The 19,853-nt window shown below is 40.6% G+C and overlaps 1 protein-coding gene across 3 annotated transcripts in view; it reads right to left on the bottom strand.

The window, feature by feature from the left end:
* LOC309480009 (uncharacterized protein) overlaps positions 1-19,853 on the bottom strand; it is a 135,304-nt gene that overhangs the window by 8,212 nt on the left and 107,239 nt on the right. For 2 of the 3 annotated variants that reach the window (XM_082144363.1, XM_082144364.1), the window contains exons 1-2: positions 10,100-10,393; positions 8,279-8,533 (exon numbers count right to left, since the gene is read on the bottom strand). In XM_082144363.1, coding sequence (XP_082000489.1) covers positions 8,279-8,336 — 58 coding nt within the window. In that variant the 5' untranslated portion in view covers positions 8,337-8,533; positions 10,100-10,393. Of the gene's footprint in view, positions 1-8,278; positions 8,534-10,099 lie in introns of those variants that run through there. The other variant, XM_082144365.1, reaches the window with a different exon arrangement.

Raw genomic sequence — 19,853 nt, 5'->3', positions numbered from 1 at the left:
AGACTCGGCGCCGAAACACGTGCTTCACTGCTCGCGACGCTCCTGCTTGACTCTCACGCGCTGCTCCTGCTCCCGTTGTGAATGCACTCATTGATTAACATGCACGCCGGAAAAAAATACACGCTTGCGGTCTGAACGGACTTAATTCACAAGGTTTTCTACATGTGCTCCGTGTGCACGTGTGATGCTGATGTTGCGCGATGTTAATCATGCGGTGCCCGAGTGCATTTGACCGGCATAAAATCGGCATTTGTCAGACTGATAGGCCGGTCGCTGGTTACGGCCGATCACGTGAAAACCGGCCAATTCCGGTCACCAGCCAATCAATCGGTGCATCTCTAGTCACCAGGCACCAAATAGAAAGCGCGTGCGCTTCAGTAAGGTGCGCTCTCATGTGTACCGAGTCTATTTCTATACCCAGGAAGGAGAAGTTCCGGCTGGGAGATAGTGTGCTTTTGGAGAAATTGATACTGAGGCCCAGGCATTCTAAGTGGTTGAGGAGCCAGCTCTGCGAGTTATTAATAGCTCCTCCGATTGGGCTATGATGAGCCAATCGTCAAGGTAGTTTAACACTCGCACTCCCCACTGTCTCAAGGGGAAGAGCGCCACGTCCATACACTTCTTGAAGGTACGGGCCGCTAGAGACAGGCTGAATGGTAGTACTGTGTAGTGATAAGCCTGCCCTTCGAATGCAAACCTCAGGAATGGTCTGTGATGGGGCGCTATCTGGATGTGAAAATAGGCATCTTTCAGATCCACTGAGAAAAACCAATCTCCCGGGCCAATATACGTGAGAATTTGTTTTGTCGTCGTAGTCCGAAGCCGCGAGGGAAAGGCTTTCATCCTTTTCCTCTTCTTCCTCGTCTGAAGCCCTGAACGACACGAGGTCCGCCGCTCGCAGAGAGGGGCACTGGATGGCCTGTGTAAACAGGACTGGCGAGGGAGACCGCTGGAGAGAGAACGAGGCACCCGGGGACTGGGCCAGTGTGATCTTGCTCGTCTCACCGCGCTCAGGCTCCCTTTGTGAACGGCGCTTCTTGCGCGGCTCAAGCAAAGGGGCGAGGAGTGGGTCGTCATCGGTGAAGCAGGCGAGTCGAGCCCGCAGAGTGGTAAGATCCGTCACGTCACATTCGTGAAGGTACGGGCCGCTAGAGACAGGCTGAATGGTAGTACTGTGTACTGATAGACCTGCTCTTCGAATGCAAACCTCAGGAATGGTCTGTGATGGGGCGCTATCTGGATGTGAAAATAGGCGTCTTTCAGATCCACTGAGAAAAACCAATCTCCCGGGCCAATATACACAAGAATTTGTTTGATTGTCAACATCCTGAACGGACGTATCTTAAGCGCTTTGTTCAAGTGTCTGAGATCTAGAATGGGTCTGAGACCTCCATCCTTTTTGGGGACGAGAAAGTAGCGACTGTAAAAGCCTGACTCGCTCTGTGACATAGGAACTGTTTCGACAGCTCTCTTTTTCAACAGTTTTGACACTTCGGTATGGAGAACGTGGTCCACGCCCTCTTCGACCGCTGTCTCGACCTTGGCTCGAAAGCGCGGAGGTCTTCGAGCAAACTGGAGCGAATAACCTCGTTTTATTATGTTCAACACCAATTTCGATATTTCGGGGATAGCCTCCCAGGAAACTAGCCCCACAGGAACAGTTTTCACATGTAGCGGTGCGTTCATAGCAGTGGGCACACAGTCTACATTTATTACCTTCTTATCCCTGATAGGGGAAAAGATGACACCGTGTTGGAAGTGTTTATGTGTAGGGGCGCGCACATCATAATAGGCACCTGAACTACATTGGCAGCTTGAGCTGGCTAGAGACTGTATGCACAGTGTTTATGTGTGGAGGTGAAGACATTGTGGTGGGCACACCACCTTCTACGTTTGTTAAATTCCCTGCCTGTGATGGTTAATTGGTTACTGTGGGGACAGTGCTTGTATGTAGGCGTGCAAACTTAATAGCAGGCACATGACCTACATATGACACATGGAGAAAAGAGCTCTTTTCTTGCTTTGTGTCACCGTGAAAACAGCGTTTGTTTGCAAGCGAGCGTGCTTCACGGCAGACTCATTTGCTGCGGAGTTTACATTTCCAGCCGCCTGAACAGAGGGAACTGGGGAACGTCTGAAGTATTTGAGAGCGATAGGTCCGACCTTGGCGGGACTCGAATTCTCTCTTTTTCTCCCTGTGGCTAGAACAGCTTACGAGGCTCGGGGTCCAATGCAATCCTGGGTCGGGGTCCCCGCCTCTCAGGGAACGGAGTGCACCTAGCAGAGCGGGAGTGGCGATGGACTTCATCCGCTGGGCGGGGGCTGAGTGACCGGCGGCGCTGACTTGGGCTGCTGTTGAGGAGGCTTCCTTCTGGTCTGGCGGCTCAAAGACGAGTTGGAACATTTCGGAAGGAAGTGGCACATCGCCTATGATGCTTTCTGCGCCTCTGTGTAGCGCTCGGAGAAGCTCTTAACGGCCGGGCCAAAGAGACCGGAAGGGGAGATGAGGGAGTCCAGTAAAGCCGCCCTATCTGCCTCCTTCATATCCGTCAAGTTCAACCACAGGTGCCGTTCAAGCACCGTTAGGTTGGCCATGCTCCTCCCGATGGCCTGGGCTGTAGACTTCGTAGCCCGCAGGGCCAGGTCAGTGGCGCTACGCAGGTCCTTGAAAGCCTCAGATTCAGGTTCAGACTAGTCCAGGGAACGGAGAAGTTTGGCCTGAAAGACTTGCAGGACAGCCATTGTGTGAAGCAGCAGTGGCGTAAGCGCGGTCAGCGAGGACAGATGTAGCGCACCAAGGCTTGGATGGATGTGAAGCCTTAGTCTTCCATCCCGCGGCGGTAAGTGGACAAAGGTGGACGGCCACCGCCTCTTCTACCATGAGTCCAGCAGGCGTAATGATATGATGCAGCGCCTGAAAATAGGTCTAATAGGTAGACCAGGGATAGGCAATTTCGGTCCTGGAGGGCCACTGTCCTATAGAGTAGTGTTGTCACGATACTAGAATTTCTAACTTCGATACGATACCTTGAAAAATATCGATATTCGATACCATTTTCGATACCACGGAGAAAAAAAGTGCCACAATATTAAGGAGGTATTTTTTTTTATTTAAAGCTAAATATAACAAATCTAGAACATGACAATGAGGTATATTTTACATGAACAAAAATGTCCTGAGGTAGTGCACTTGTTCAAAAGCATAAATGCTGGTTAATACATTAACGTTATTTGATGAACAGATTTAAACGCAAACGTGCGTGCATCACACGCGAAAACAATGCTCACTGGGTCGACATGAAGTCAAGTCAGCTTTATTTATATAGTGCTTTTAACAATACAGATTGTGTCAAATCACTTAACAGTATCACATTGGAGGATAGAGTGTCAGTAATGTATAATAATAAGATTAAACATTCAATTTTCAGTTAAAGGCATTTCATTATGAATTCAGAGATGTCATTGTCTAGCTCAGTTTAGTTTAATTAGTATCTGTGTAATCAAATGAATGATAATCGCTAATGAAGGCAAATTGCAGAATTAAATAATAATTTAAATAAGCACATTTGACCACAGTTAAAATATTTACTTGACTAAGATTCCTCAGTCAGATTATATTAACTTTAAGAATTACGGTGAAAAAACGAGACAACACACACTCATATCAACAACAATTCTAGGCCATCTTGGTTAATATTTCAGAAATCTTAAAATGAGAAGAGTTACCAACCTCTCGAAATTATTTATATAGATCCGGGTGTCGGTCTTTCAGGTGCTTTGCTATATTGACCCGATCACACCTAACGCGCTTTTCAGGTTCGAAAACAGAACGAACCATCACACAGAACGAGCAGGCCGCTGCGGCTTTTATGTTGCTAGGCAACCACTGAAACAGCTGTCCTGTCAGTCAAGTAAACGTCAATTCAGCCTTTTATTAACTTTATTTTTTTTATTAACTTTAACTTTAAGTCGTTAAGCTCCTGGTAACCCGCGAGAGCACCACAAGTTTATCCTCCATCATCGCACTCTCCGGGCGTTCAAGCAACTAGCTTTCATCACACGCCTAAACAGGCGCCTAAACAGCGCGCAGAACGCTCGCCGGAAACCAATTGAAAATAGGCGCCTCTCACTGCAAAAAAAACAAACAAAAAAAACCCCGGCCCCATTCACTTCACTTTTGCTATTTAACCAGAGCGAATGAGACGAGTGCGCTGTTTGTCAACGCGCCTTTGGAGAGAAGTGAAAGTGACAGCTCGGCTAGTATCGATACTTCGGGAAATTAGTATTGGTATCGTCCAGATATTTCAGTATCGATATTTATCGAAATATCGATATTTTTGACAACACTACTATAGAGTTTAGCTCCAACCCTGAAAAAAAAAAAAAAATCACCTTCCTGTAATTTGGTAGTAATCCTGAGGACCTTGATTAGCTTGTTCAGGTGTGTTTGATTAGGGTTGAAGCTAAACTCTGTAGGACAGTGGCCCTCCAGGACCAAAGTTGCCCATCCCTGGGTTAGACAAACTTAGTCCCGGTCACGTTGGAAGTTACCGAGCTGGGGACTATTTTCAGGTGCTGCGTCATATCATTACGCCTGCTTGACCCATGGTATAGCAGCAAAGTTTCTTGATTATTACGCAGGAATGAGAGTGTAGTTCCTAGCCATATAAACTTAGAAAATTGCCATTTTATATTTTCTGTTGCTCTTAGTACACGATGTAACTACAGAAGAGTCAAGTTTTAAATAGGAAAAATATCGAAACTCTGTGGTAATTTTTTTGAGAGAGATGCTAATGGTCTTGTCCGATTCAATGATCTATGCTAAGCTATGCTAAAAGTGGTACCGCCAGACCCGGAGATCGGCTGAATGGATTCAAAAACGGTAATACTCAACTGTTTAACTCTGGGGGAGTGGTAAAATGAGCTTATTTCCAAAAAAAGTGGAGTATCCCTTTAAACCATCTCTCTGTAAAAATGAAGGAGGATATGCCTCCTTCATATCCGTCAACCACAGTTCAACCACAGGTGCCGTTTGAGCACCGTTAGGTTGGCCATGCTCCTCCCGATGGCCTGGGCTGTAGACTTCGTAGCCCGCAGGGCCAGGTCAGTGGCGCTACGTAGGTCTTTGAAAGCCTCTGATTCTTAGTCTTCCATCCCGCGGCGGTAGGTGGGCAAAGATGGGCGGATGGGTCGCCTCATAGCCTTTATCTTTAGCGCCGTCAACATTGGAGAGGACTGAAGAGAAAGAAGGCTTGATGCGAGCCACGACGGGGAAGAAGGGGGCGGGTCTCTGCTGAGGGGTCTGTCGCCCTTGCAGGAACCACTCGTCGAGCCTGCATCGTGAGGGTTGCTCGGGTGGAGACCAGGAGCTTATCCCGCTAAGAGGAGTTTCGACGACAGTGAGTGCTTCTATTCTGGAGGTCAGCGAAGTGGAGAAGTCGCTGAAGGAGTAAAAATCTGGAGCACCTAGGCGAGGCACAGCAATATATAGCCTCTGACCACGCCCATACTGGCAGGCTCTGATGCAACAGGGCGCCCTGGCGTCAAAGCCGCCTCGCCATAGGTTTGTGCAGTTGCCGCAGCACAGCGAGCACAACTGAGCACAAGAGCGGTCATTGGCTGTGCTGCGGCAACTGCACGAACCTATGGCGAGGCGGCTTTGACGCGAGAACCAATCAGGACGCCTGGCGCCCTGGCGTGTCAGAGCCTGCCAGTATGGGCGTTTTAAAAAGTTTGCTTCAATATTACCTCTCGAAAGGGAACTATGAATTGTGACAGAAATAGTCAAAGGCTTATAAGTACTACACATCTTCTTTCAGCACTTCAAAACTATAATATCATGTGTTATTTTTAATGTGATAACATATTTTTTTGGTCATCCTTCAAAGATTCCCCTAAAACTAAAAATTAAGATGTAGGAAAACTCTTATTCAAACACTAAATTACCACTGTAAACAGTAGGATGATTATTGGCTATTTTCAAGTAAATTTTTTCACTCGTTTTACTTTTTAATGAATATTAAGACATCATGAATGATAATAATTAAAGTTAATGTCATCTACACCCTAAATTAAGCTTAGTGCTTTATTGTCAGCCCCAGTGCCACCAGATACTCTCTGCACCCAGATGCTAGTCTGGAGCCTGTGGACTTAAAATAAAACTGCACATTGTAATATCTTTATGTTAAGTCTATTTATTATTAAAGAATTTGTCAGTTTGTCCGCTTGTCCGGGACAAGTGGATTTTTTGAAGGAACAAGTAATTTACGAAAATAGTTCCAAACAAAGATCACAGCAGAACCGTATCGCATCTCACAGCAACACTTAACTGTGTTTCATTACTGAATAATTCAGCGTTTTGAACGAATTGGCCGAGTCAAAGATTCAATGACCCATTCATAAACACTCAATGACTCACTCATTAAGACGGTCTCCTGCCGCCTCCTACTGGTGGTTTACTTTCATGTTTAAAAGTAGCATTCTTTCCAACATTTCTTATTTTACTTCCATAGTAGGAAAAATATATACTATAGAAGTCAATGGGACCCAAAAACTGTCTGGTTACTGATATTCTTCTAAATATCTTCCTCTCTGTTCAGCAGAAGAAAGAAATTCATACAGCTTTGAAACAACATGAGGGTGAGTATATGATGACAGAATTTTCATTTTAAAAGTGAACTTCTCCAGCGCCGCCGCTCCCACCACGCGCAGTGCGTAGGGCACCAAGTGCTGAGGGGGCACCAAAAATAGCCTAATTAAAAAACAATTATAATGCCGATATTATTTCATTAGCCTATAGAAATATTATTATGCACATTTTAGCCATGTATATCTAACAAAGAAGGGTGAACAAGATCATTTAATTGCTCTAGTCTAGAAAGTACCCCCCACCCCCCCCCCCCCTGGCCCCTGGCCCCTGGCCCCTAAAAGACAGCAGGAGTTAGGATCTGAGAAAAGAAAGAAGAAGAAACTGCGAGATGATGCCCGTGCATCACTTGCAGGTAAGTCCATGTTTAATCATTCTTAAATAAGGGAAATGTGCTGCATGTGCTGCTGCTAACGCGCCTCGAACTTGCTGACGTTAATGTTAGCAAACTATGTTATTATAACTTATAACTTCGGTACAAGCTAAATTGAGATTTTACTGTTAAACATTACCTATTTTACAAATAACTGACGCCAGCTAGCTGTTACTTTCTTTACTATCTTTCTTTAGATATTGAGCAGTAGTTTATGGTTTATTTTGACGTGACGGTGGTTAATACTTTCTCAGTAACAGTTAATGTTAGCAGTCAGTGCAGTGCACCTGGTAGGCTAACAATTCCTGTTAAATATATAAAAAATATAAAATGTCATTATGAATGATATAAAGCAAATAATACTGTTTAATTGTGTGTATTATTGCACCTCATTCTATTATGCTTTTATATTATATTATATTAGATTTATCAAATAGTTGATAAATAAGGAATAAAGGGGGAGAACTCCTTGGCTGCCATGCTTTCAGTTTTAAATGTTTATAATTTTTTCCAGTCTGAGATTCTTTGTTTGAATATTTTGTCTAATAAATGTAATTTATTCAAAGTGACATTGAATTTGGGAAAAACATGTCCGGATTATTTTGATAGTTTTTTTATTTTGCTATTCTGTTTACTGAAGAAAAGTTTGCACTTTCAAATGTGTAGTGTGTGTTGGCTATTCTACATAAGTTTACAAAGTCAGCAAAGCTGTGAAGATTTTGCTTTCTCTTTTTAGTGTTCTTAAGTTTTATACTGTGATGCTGCTATTGTGTTATTGGTATTGAGTTATATGTTTGGTAATAAAAAGTTAAACTGGCAAAAACAAACGTTTTTTTTCCTCGGGGTCGGGGTGGGGGGCATCATAAAGGAATTATGCTTAGGGCACCAAAATGGCTAGCAGCGGCACTGAACTTCTCCTTTAATAAGATTGTGGGGTGGGGGGGGGGGGGGGGGGTGCCCTTTAAAGGTGCAGATGAGACAATATGCTTGTTAAAAAATATATCAGAGCTGATTGAACACAGATGAGAATATTTCTTCAGAATAAATTATATTTACAGCACACAGACAAAAAAAAAATTCCGGACAAGCTACTTTTTTACTCGGACAAGAGAATGAGCCAAAGGACAAGCACATGAAAAGGCTTAATGTCGAGCTCTGCCATGCCATAGTTGAACTGTTTATAAATGTGGTGAAGTGCTTGAATGTTTCTAAAATGAATGTTCTTCGGCATCATGAATGAATGAAGAATAAACACCAACCTCTTTGTTCTTCAGGATCTTCAGTGTGTTTCATTCTGCAGGGTTCTGGATCACTCATGTTCTCTCTGTCCTCTTTAATAAACTCAGTCTTTGCAGATTTCAGCTCTTCCTGATGCTCTGATGCTCGTCTTCACTTGTAGCTGATGGGAATTTACAGCATTTATTGGGGAATTACTGTGGGCGGAGCTTCACTGATGATGTGACTGCAGTGGGAGGAGCTTCACTGATGATGTGATTGCTGTGGGAGGAGCTGATCTGCCAAAATAAAAAATATCAAAAAAAATTCAAATATATATATATTTTTTTTATAATACATGACACTTCTAAGCATTTATGTCTGTCTATCTAGGCCTATTCATTAGACATTGTTGTGGTTTAATTATTTCTTTTCAGGGAAATGACTTCAGAGATTTTCAATACCAGAAATATTAGACTTTATTAACAAACAAAGCCGAGAGACCCTCTGCAGAAAGAACCCCTGCAGAAAGATTGTCCAGCAAACGTATATACCTTCTCCTTCTCCCAAATATGGTAATACATTCTATAGGTATTTTGAGAAATAGTTTGTACCATGTGACATTACTGAAATAGAATTCTCTGCTGTAACCACACAGCTCTCAGGTTCCAAAGTCACCCAAAGACATACACAGACAGAAAGGAAATAATAGTGTACAAAAAATAGTTAAATTACTTATTTTCTAAACAACAAAATCTTCAACAACATCCATCTATTTGTATTGCTAATCCTAACAATATTCTGCTTCTTCATTAAAATACAGGTATCTATAAATATAGAAAATAATATAAATAATTTAAATTCTTCCAAATATAAATAATGGTAAGAAAAACAGTTAAAATCATAAACACAGAAATAAACGTACATATAGTAACAAATCCCCTCAGTCTGCTGACACCAATGAAACGAGTTTTAAGTGTCAATTTACAGGAGATCTGAAGATAAATGAGGTGAAAACAGGAACTATTGTCATGAAATAAAGAGTGTTTTCAGCAGATCTGTTAATATTGATGAGCCTCAGACTATCAACACTCATTCAACAAGCCATTCAGGACCATCAGCAGATCATCTCACTTTATTCTGAGTGTTTGCTGTTAGAAACACATTAATTGAGTAGGGATAGATGATAAAAGCCTGTAAAACTGCTCTACTGAGAGAAAATACTGTAATTTCTCACATGGATATGACATCAATAACACAAAAACAATCACTATGACACTCATCTTCATCAACCACTACAGAGAAATACTTACAGCAGCATAATATGTCCACATTAATCTAAATTAATCTAAATAGTTTGATTTTGACATTAATCAATTATTTAAATCATTATAATAATATGTGCTTAAACTGAAAATGATCATAAAACATTTAAAAATAAAGAGCATCACAAAGCAATATTGTTACATAAGAGTAAAACGCTATTCATTTATAATACTAATATTTAAGAGTTGATTTAATGTCTCGCGTGGCTCATTATAGACTCAACGTAAAGTAGAGATCGATTCACATAAATTCCCCTCACAGATCTCAAACTTTAACTCTTGACTTGACATTCAGTAACAGTTCTCACTCCAAACATCGAGACAATCACACAAACGAGCACAACATCGCTCAGGTCTGAATGAACTCAACATATTCTCCTCATGCTCGCTGCTGCTGCACTAAATGTTTATTTCAGAAGGGAGACGCCAGAAAAGACGCACAAGTATCGCTGTGATCGATTAAAACAATACAGAAATGAGCCTGTCGCTTAATCAAACAGTATAAAGTGTGTGTGATGGTTGTGTAAATATGAGAAATACCGTGAACTGCTCTCCTCTCCTCAGAAGACTCGACGGTGCGTCCCAAATCGCATACTATCCGCCCTAAACAGTCTTAGAAAACAGAATTAGTACATCCCAAATCGTAGTATGCTGGTTCCAAAGATACGGCTAATAATGCCCACAAACCATCGCGCGTTGGCCGAGGATTCGGTTAGAACTACAAACACGAGTGAAAAAGTGCTAAAAACTACAAACATGGAAGATGCACGAGTCTGGCGATTAATTATCAGTATCAAACCTGACAAATGTATTTATTCAGTGTTGTCTATTATATTGCTTCTGCAGCAGCATTGTGAACCTTTGTAAAGATACGTTTAGCCATTAACTTTTAAATGAAAATGTTCATAAACAATGGTAGGCTAATAAACTCAAGATACATTTTCCTCCCTCAGCACTGAGTCTATAGGCTTGTTTGAGATGCGCCTCGCCTCGCCTGAAATGTAAGGTAGTCGAGAGTAGGCGCTGCAGTGAGAAAAGCGCAGGCAAGCCGGACAGTTCTCTCTTCTCGTAGTGGATCTGACAGCTGTGAGATCAAAGATGGATATCGCGGGATTCACGCTCGTGCACAGTGTTGCTAATAAACTGGATGGAATTTAAGTTCTGTTGCTTTTATATGAAAATAAATATAATGAACAAGACACCCAAAGTAGCCTATTATTTAATTCCATTCCAAATACATGTTTATCAGTCTTTTTTCTTTAATACAGACATGTGTTTTTTCTTTTCTTTTCTTTTTTTATAAAAAATACATTGCATAATCCATAGAGATCGCACTGTTAGATAGTTTGGGAATATTCACACATACATAAAACATGATATCAGAGTTTTAAAATCAAACATTTTAAAAGAGAACAATACATCACGGTTGTTGTTGTTGTTTTTTAATTTATTTATTTAAATCTTTATTAAATCATTGCGATACAAGTAGTAGGAACACACAGATAGAGTAGGCTTGTTTGAGATGCGCCTCGCCTCGCCTGAAATGTAGGCGAGAGTAGGCGGCTGCAGTGAGAGGAGGAGTGAGAAAAGCGCAGGCAAGCCGGACAGATCTCTCTTCTCGCAGTGGATCTGACACCTGCGAGATCAAAGATGGATATCGCGGGATTCACGGGATTCACGCTCGTGCACAGTGTTGCTAATAAACTGGATGGAATTTAAGTTCTGTTGCTTTTATATGAAAATAAATATAATGAACAAGACACCCAAAGTAGCCTACTTATTTCATTCCATATTTCCATTCCAAATACATGTTTATCAATCTTTTTTTCTTTAATACAGACATGTGTTGTTTTTTTCTTTTTCTTTTCTTTTTTATAAAAATTACATTGCATAACCCATAGAGATCACACAGTTAGATAGTTTGGGAATATTCACATAACGTATACACATAAAACATGATATCAGAGTTTTAAAATCAAACATTTTAAAAGAGAACAATACATCACGGTTGTTTAAACCAATGAACATTAAGCTATGTCGTCAGCAAGTCGTTTCCCATCATGCTTTTGATCAGCGCAGTCAGTGGAGAGCAACTGCGCTCGACTGCAGAATCCGACAGGTGCGCCTTGCGCTCGCGAGAGATTTTTGACATACGTCAGCATGACATCAGAGCAAGGCGGACCACACTCGGACACATTTATAACCGGCATGCATCTCGCGCTGATCACCGGTGATCGGTTCTGCGCAGATTTTGCTCATCTCAAACAAGCCTATTGTTCATTCAAATGCTAATTGCTAATTAGGCAGGAATGAGGCACATGGAATCCTAATTCTAACATGGAGACAGTAATAATTTGAGTTTATTTTGTAGAAACTGTGTTGAATTGTTCTGACTTCATGAAGCCTCGTGGTGTAAATTAAACATCAAACTGACTAGCCCATACAGAAATGTAATGTCAATATATGTAAATTACATATATAATGTAAGTGCCCATGTATGTCTGCTGCCTATATGAGAATATATGCAAAATTCATATATGTAAAACACAGACATATATGAAACATATATTTCAAAATATAGCAAAAATGGCAATTTTCATGTAAGTGCCATATATTTTCCCGTATATGCACATAAATGTGAAATATATGTAAGACGCATATATGTATACATATTGTTCTATAGAACAAGAACACTAGCAAAGGACAAAGAAAAAACACTCATTGCCCTTAAACTTTAATAATAATAATAATTTGTTACATTTATAGCACTTCTCTGGGTACTCAAAGCGCTTTACATGAAAGGGGGAATCTCCTCAACCACCACCAATGTGCAGCTCTACCTGGATGATGCGACGGCAGCCATTTTGTGCCAGAACGCCCACCACACACACACACACACACACACACACACTCACACGTGATGCAAGAGTAGTTTGATTTCTAACATTATTCTCTCAACAGACATTTACATCGATAGTCTGGCGTTATAATTTATTAGCTTTTGGTGTACTGTGGAGTGGGTAAAACTGTTTTTAATGGCAGGCTAGCAGTTACCGTTGACTAATGCTAGCCTAGCACCGGCGAACTAAGCAACTGGAAGGACTGGATGAACATTTTTGAAAACTGTCTCCACTGATAAATAACACCCAGGCTAACTTGGAAATGAGGTCCGATGTCCAAAATCCTGAACCACCCCTTTAAGAATGTTACTTTAAAAGATGGTTGTTCTTTACTCAAATTAGTTCCTTGCTTCTTTTTTAAACTGGCATTGTAGATGATGAATATTGTTGCCTCTATTGTAAGTTGTTGTGAATAAAAGCATCGGCTAAATGTAGGTTTATTTAGATTCATAACATTTCTGTGGATAAGCAGTAAACACATCATATCAATCAATAGCCTATTGTAAACAGGACTTAACGCGGACACAAACAGTTTTATTACTTTTAAACCAGGAACACCAGCAACCTTCAGTTGTCATTGTCTCTATATGAATAAAGGGATGTGTCATGGAGAACGGGGAATGACGACACACAGCGATAATCAACTTCTCCTCCATGTTGCCGCTCACAAAGATATCAGGAGGAAGAGCGCATTGTTTACACATTCATATGTGCATTAATTAGCTAATGATTGCTTTGAAGAAATTATCAATAAAGCATTAAAAAGTCACACTTTAAATGTATTTTGCATGCTTTCATCATATGCGTTGAATGGGTGAACAAAACTATTAAACTGTTATTGTATTAAATGTAGACTATGAAGATGTTTTTAAGTTTACACAAACGTATTGGTAATAAACTTTTTCCCAGACTGAGAAATCATGGCTTATGAAAAGTGCATTTAAAGTAAGACTTTTTAAATGTCACATGATTTCAGCTCAGTAATCCTCCTCAGTTTCGCCGACAGTCGGAAACATACGTCGAAATCTTGCTTTGCCTACTTTTCACACCGATCGGCTGTTGCTTGGCATTTTTCGCTTGATATTTGCATAAATTTGCATAAAAACTGCCCACCAGCAAAATTATCTGCCAATGGAGTAAGAAAAAAATCTGAATTCGAATGGAAACCAAGATTTTTTGCGCAATTTTCCACCGGACAAAATTGCGATTAACAACTCATGATTTCTGTTCTGTTCTGTCTGTGCGCTAGCCTGACGTCGTCATACTCAGATTCTAGTCAGAATATGAGTCTGATACTGCTCCATTGAGCTTTGATTATGGGGCGTGTTTCAACCGAACCAGGAAGGAAAATGCTTCTGCACTCAATTGGATAGACCTACAACCAATCAGAGCAACGGCAGGGCCGGATATAGGCATGGGCAAGGAGGGGCAATGCCCCCCCAAATGCCGTGACTGCCCCCCCAAACGTGATGGCATGCAAAGATCCCAAATTTAAAAAATATTTCAAGAAAAATGGTCAGAGTGAGCGCTCTCTGCTATCCCTCATTCAAAGTAGCTACTGATTGGTAGATGCATAGGGAGGGCGTGGCCAGTCGCTTCACCGGCTTGTGGTGAACCTGCTGAGCTTCACGTCTCAGTCAGTCACTGCAGAGCGGAGCACGCAGACACACTGTCGTCAGCTGAGCTCAGCCCCTGTTTTGAGTTTCCTTCGCCGTCAGTCACTGAAATTATTTGGTTACTCTTTCTGTAAGCGTGTTCTCATTCCCTCCATATCTCTCTATCGCTTTCTCTTGTAATTTGCACCGAGTGACGAGTCGAGTATGCGCCGATTTCTGGTTGCCAAAGCTAGCAAACAATAGTACATTTTTCATCAGACGGAACATTAATGTTCTCCGCTGCCCGGTCGGCTCCTGCAGCCCAGACATCCACATTTGCTTGCTAATTCACAAGTGCTGTAGGTAACAGTGGGAAGTCTGGGAACATGGCTCTGTTCCCACAATGATTGGGTCGGCACAGCGCTACTAAATTCTGATAGGCTATTCTTATGTCTATTTAAAAAAAATTGGACAAATGAGTTCTATGCAATAGTCTCATATTTCTATCGAGAAAATGTTATTTCGCCATAGATATCGTTATCGTTTTATCGCCTAGCCCTAAGATAGATATATGAATAGATGAACTGATATGATGATAGTATAGTTAGTATAGATTTCTATGCATTTTAGGGGTTTGGGGGGATTTGACACCCCAAAAATGACTTGCCCCCCCTGATATTCTACCTGCACCCCCTAGTGGGGCTGGCTGAATCCGGCCCTGAGCAACGGAGTAAGTTTTCATTCATGTTTCCGAGCGACAAATGCCTTGATCGCGGTTCTCTGTTCCTCTTTTAAAATGAATCCGCTGTATATCTTCTATAACAGACGCGATGGCGGAATCTACACATGATGTTTCATAAACAAAGTTCGGCAGGAGCACGTTCACATAATCAATCCAATCAACTTGTCATCAAACACCATGTCTACCCTATCAGCATGAGAGGAAACATATATTCACTCTGTCAACTCACCTAACATTCCTTGACAGTTTTCAGCATCCCTCCACTCACTCTCGGCCTGTTCTTCCACAGCCAGGAATACGGTGGGAGTACTTTGGGTTCGGGCCGAATACCGACCCCGGAGCCTCTCCTCGGACAGCACGTCAAATATGCATTTATTCTATCTGACTTATTTGTAAGTGTGAACTCGTGAAATCTCAATTCTCCAGCGGTTGTCGTCTTTGTTGTTAACGAATTCAACCCAAGCGCTCGTTGGTGACGTAGATGATTACGTTGCTCATCTGTCCATCATCGTATAAAGCCCGCCCTGACAATTTGATTGGTCCGAACAATTTTTGTTCGGGCATAATAGCTCCTCAACGGAACGAGTCCAGACCGAACTTCCCGACCTAAAAATGTTGTGGGCGGGGTTAAGTTCGGCTGGCATCCAGGCTATCTGTGCGCACCAATCTTGCACTTCTATCTACTCCTCAACCAGACCACCTAGAGACTTCGGGTTTTCGGCATTATGTTAAGGAAGGTCTAATCTCGGGAACGCACAAAAAAAATCCAGGAAAAGATTTTGGATTTCCTGGAAATTCCAGAAAAAAAAATATTTTTTGCAAATTTCTCGGCAACCATAATAGCAATCGAGTTGAAACAAATTGCAATCGATAGCTTCTAAAATTTACAATAATATTAGAAAAAAAGAATTGATCAAAAATCTTTCTTTTATGCTTCAAAAATTAATTAAAACTTTATATGAAGGGAAATAAGAAAAATATTGCCTTTTCACCTATAAAACTATTGTTCCACAGAAATACGTAAGGAAGGTATTCACAAGAGTCATGAGCACAATTAATTGTCAATTAATTAATTGTAATTAAATCAATGACGGTATCGATCAAGATTTGGAGAAGGAGCAAGAATATATGAGAAAACGACAAGAGGTTGTTGCAAAATAAATGGAAGAACGTTCAGCAAAGCGACAAAAGATGGCGACATCCACACCAACGGCTTCCTCATCAGGCGGATCTGATTTCTACGATGACTCGTGGCTTTCAGAGGATGTTTTGGCAAATATCTCGAAAGCAGAAGAAGAGTTTACAAAGTCACAAGCCAATAGTCAAGCAGAAAAGAAGGAAGAATCTGCAGAAAAGGAAGCTGATACAGAGAAAATCGAGGATATTGAGTGAACACAAGATGTAAAAAATAATGAGCTAATAAAAAAAATGACGTTCAACTAGTCAAGTGATTGTGCCTTTTTTATTATCCATTGCTGATTTGATTTCAGAAAGTTCATTTGAATTTCAAGACAAAGTTATATTCTCGAGCCCCCTGGCAGGGGCCACTTGTGCTTTTAGGGGGCACACCTTTAACATTCAACTTAACCTATTTTCAGTATTATTTCAAGTCATTTTTCACCATGTCATGCATGACTGCAATCTCTAGAAAAAGCTAATAAATTATATTAGCTAAGCTAATAAAACAATTTCAAGTCAAATTAATGTTTCATTATGTTTAATTGTAGTGTGATATAATGATCAATAATAACACATTTTTAGCATCTAAACACATGTGATATGGCAATAATCTCATATCACAATTTTTTTTTTAAGGAAAATCACGATTATTTTTTCATGTTGGTTTTACTATTTTGCAAGTGACTGAGCATTACAGCCAAACTAATGTCCCTATTTTAAAATCAAAGCCTTATAGGTAACAAAATATAAAATAAAAAAGAATGGCAGACATTTAGGCCAAAGTGGCGAAGATGAAAATCTTTGTCATTATTTTCTTTGTTATTAAAAATTAAGAACAGAGATACATATTACACATACACAACTTAATATACAAATGAAATAAACAGTGCTTTATTTTTTCAGCTATAGGTGTATTTAACAGTAGAATTGAATAAATTAAATGAACAAATATGGAAATAAAACACAACAGACTTAAAGTTCTCAGTCAAAAGCAGTGAATGATTTCCTCTGTGTGTTTTGTTGTTTTATTAACATTAAAGGGATAGTTCTCCCCCAAAAAAGTCATAATTTACTCTCTTAAGTTGTTTTAAACCCGAATAAGTTTCTTTCTTCTGTTGAAAAAAAATTGTCTGCTTGGTGTCACTAAAGTACCTTATCACATCCCCCAGGTATTTAGAAACACTTATATCCGTGGACTCATCAAGGAAGAGGCTAAAACGCTGGTCACCCACATCTGCGACCAACTTTTTCAGAAATGATGGTGCTAGAACACCTTTAATCATTTCTGTGCACTTTGTCCTGTGCATTTTGAAATGGGTAGCAGCAGTGGAGTCTGAGCAAGCAACTCTACATGCTTCTCCAATGTGATCACATGCTAGCAGATAGTGTTCAGCGATAGCTAATGCCATGGTGGCCCCAGCCTTTTTAGCAAAGTCAATTGTTTTAAGCATAAATGGCAGGTTTTTTTGGGTGGAACTATCATAAGGCTTTTGAGTGTGTTTTTGAGTTGTCTTTGAGCCTTACAATACAGACAGTATGCCCGTGTATTATCTCCAATAAGCGTCTTTAACCAGCCTTTGAATTCAGGGTTTGATTCCCACTCCTTTCTGTATTTTTGAGTGTACAGTTTCGACATGATGAGCTAGCCTAACTTACGTCACAGAGAGGCACAAACACACAGTGGACGAGAGTAAGTGACTGAGGCTGTGTGAGTCAAAAAAAATACAGCAATTTATTTTTATTTAGTGATTTAATTCTTTTAGGCAAAGAACATTTTACATTTTACATCCTGTGCTGAATGTAAGCCAGGCTGGGATCAGCCAGCGGCGGCTTCCCGCACTTGATGCGCGATTCATTCGCAGTCTGGACTCGGAGGGGTGAACATCTCCAGCTCTGACTGCAGCTGGAAGGGGCGAGGACTGGGAGTGCTTTGGGACGGGGATGGGGCCCACGGCAGCACATGACAACTTGGTATGAAAAGGCCACACAAGAGAGAGGAATGCAGGTTTACTAATAACTGCTCTTATCTTACAGGATTACATCAGCACGACCTGGCTATCCCACAGAACCCAACAGACTACAGCAACAGGTGATTCCCACGCAACACAAGCACATACGCCCCCTAGTGGTTACTCTGGAATTATACACTTTAAATTCACTTTTGCTAGATAAAGTGGATTGAACGTAATGAAATTTATGCAGATGAGAATGAATTTATTGATAGATTTATTAATTGAGGAAAACAGGATCTTGTGTCTTATTCAGATCTTCTGCTCCAAGCTGTCTATAGAGGGAATGATGGATATATGAACAACTGTCCTCCTCCTCCATAAACCAGTGTTTGATCTGTTTCTGACACTTTATGAGGCCGATTCTGTTTTCAGAGGTGACTATGTCCAACTAATGTCCATATTATACAGAAATGTACAGTTCAATAACACGAATCATGCAGTTATCCAGTGTTGGGCAAGCTACTTGGAAAATGTAGTGCGCTAAGCTAGCAGTTACTCTACATTAAATGAAGATTCGCTACACTGAAGCTACCCTGGAAAATGTAGCAAGCTAAGCTAGCAGTTACTCTACATTAAATGAAGATTCGCTACACTGAAGCTACCACCCTGGAAAATGTAGCAAGCTAAGCTAGCAGTTACTCTACATTAAATGAAGATTCGCTACACTGAAGCTACCCTGGAAAATGTAGCAAGCTAAGCTAGCAGTTACTCTACATTAAATGAAGATTCGCTACACTGAAGCTACCACCCTGGAAAATGTAGCAAGCTAAGCGACAGGAACATGGCAAAAGTAGTTCACTACATCTAAGCTATTTTTTTAAATTACATTTTTATATTGAACCAACTTCATTCCAAATCAATGCTATCTCAGTGATCAATAAAAATGTAAGTCAAAAAGATTAGGCAAGCATAATTGTTCAGTTCAGTTGTTTCTTCAACAACTGTTCCAAACCAATTTGGCAACAAAAACAAACAAAAAAACGTGATCCACATAATAATAAAACCAGGTGTCGAGAGTGTGTGTGTATTCATTTGTATTTGTACGTATGCATATGCACTTGTGTTTGCCTGTATGCACAATTTAGACTTGGGCACATTTGCAGGACTAACTGCAAGTTAATTTAAAACTCAACTCAGCTCAAACTACAGTAGCAAAATAATTAAGACCTGCTCCAAACAGTACCAACATGGCACAAAAAAAAAAAAACGTGTCCTCTAAATAACATTTGGTGTGTGTGTGTGTGTGTGTGTATGTACTCATCTATCTATCTAAGTGGGGACCTTGGTGTCGTTACACACTCACCAACAGGGGACCGCCAAGCCAAGTTGGGACATTTTTCAAGTCCCCTGTTGGTCATGCTTTAAAACATGTGCAGCTAAAAAAAGCTCTGGTGAATTTTGTACATTTTTGAGGGACATACTTGAAAAATGTCCCCACATGGCTCGGCGGTCCCCTGTTGGTGAGTGTGTAACGACACCAAGGTCCCCACTTAGATAGATAGACGAGTACACACACACACACACACACACACACACACACACACACGGTTGGTTCTATAAAAGATACTTATCTCTATTTTAAAGAAGATGGTAATTAATAAAATATCTAATTATATATATAACACGGAAAATATAAAATAAACATGATATTAAAATAAAAGCAAAACAATTATTATAGTTTTAGCTAAATAAACATATAAATAAAAAATAAAAACACCTTACATTTTCCAAGAGCGAAGTAAGTAGTTCCTTATGCAATAGTAGAGAACAAAGATTAACTGCAAGTTAACAATGTAATAAGAATTTGAAGATCTCTGTAACATGAATCTGTAGTATGATAGAAAAACACAAAATATAATGACATTT

This window comes from Leuciscus leuciscus (assembly GCF_965113295.1).
Source record: "Leuciscus leuciscus genome assembly, chromosome: 1".
NCBI lineage: Eukaryota > Metazoa > Chordata > Actinopteri > Cypriniformes > Leuciscidae > Leuciscus > Leuciscus leuciscus.
This window is presented reverse-complemented; position numbering and strand designations above follow the sequence as displayed.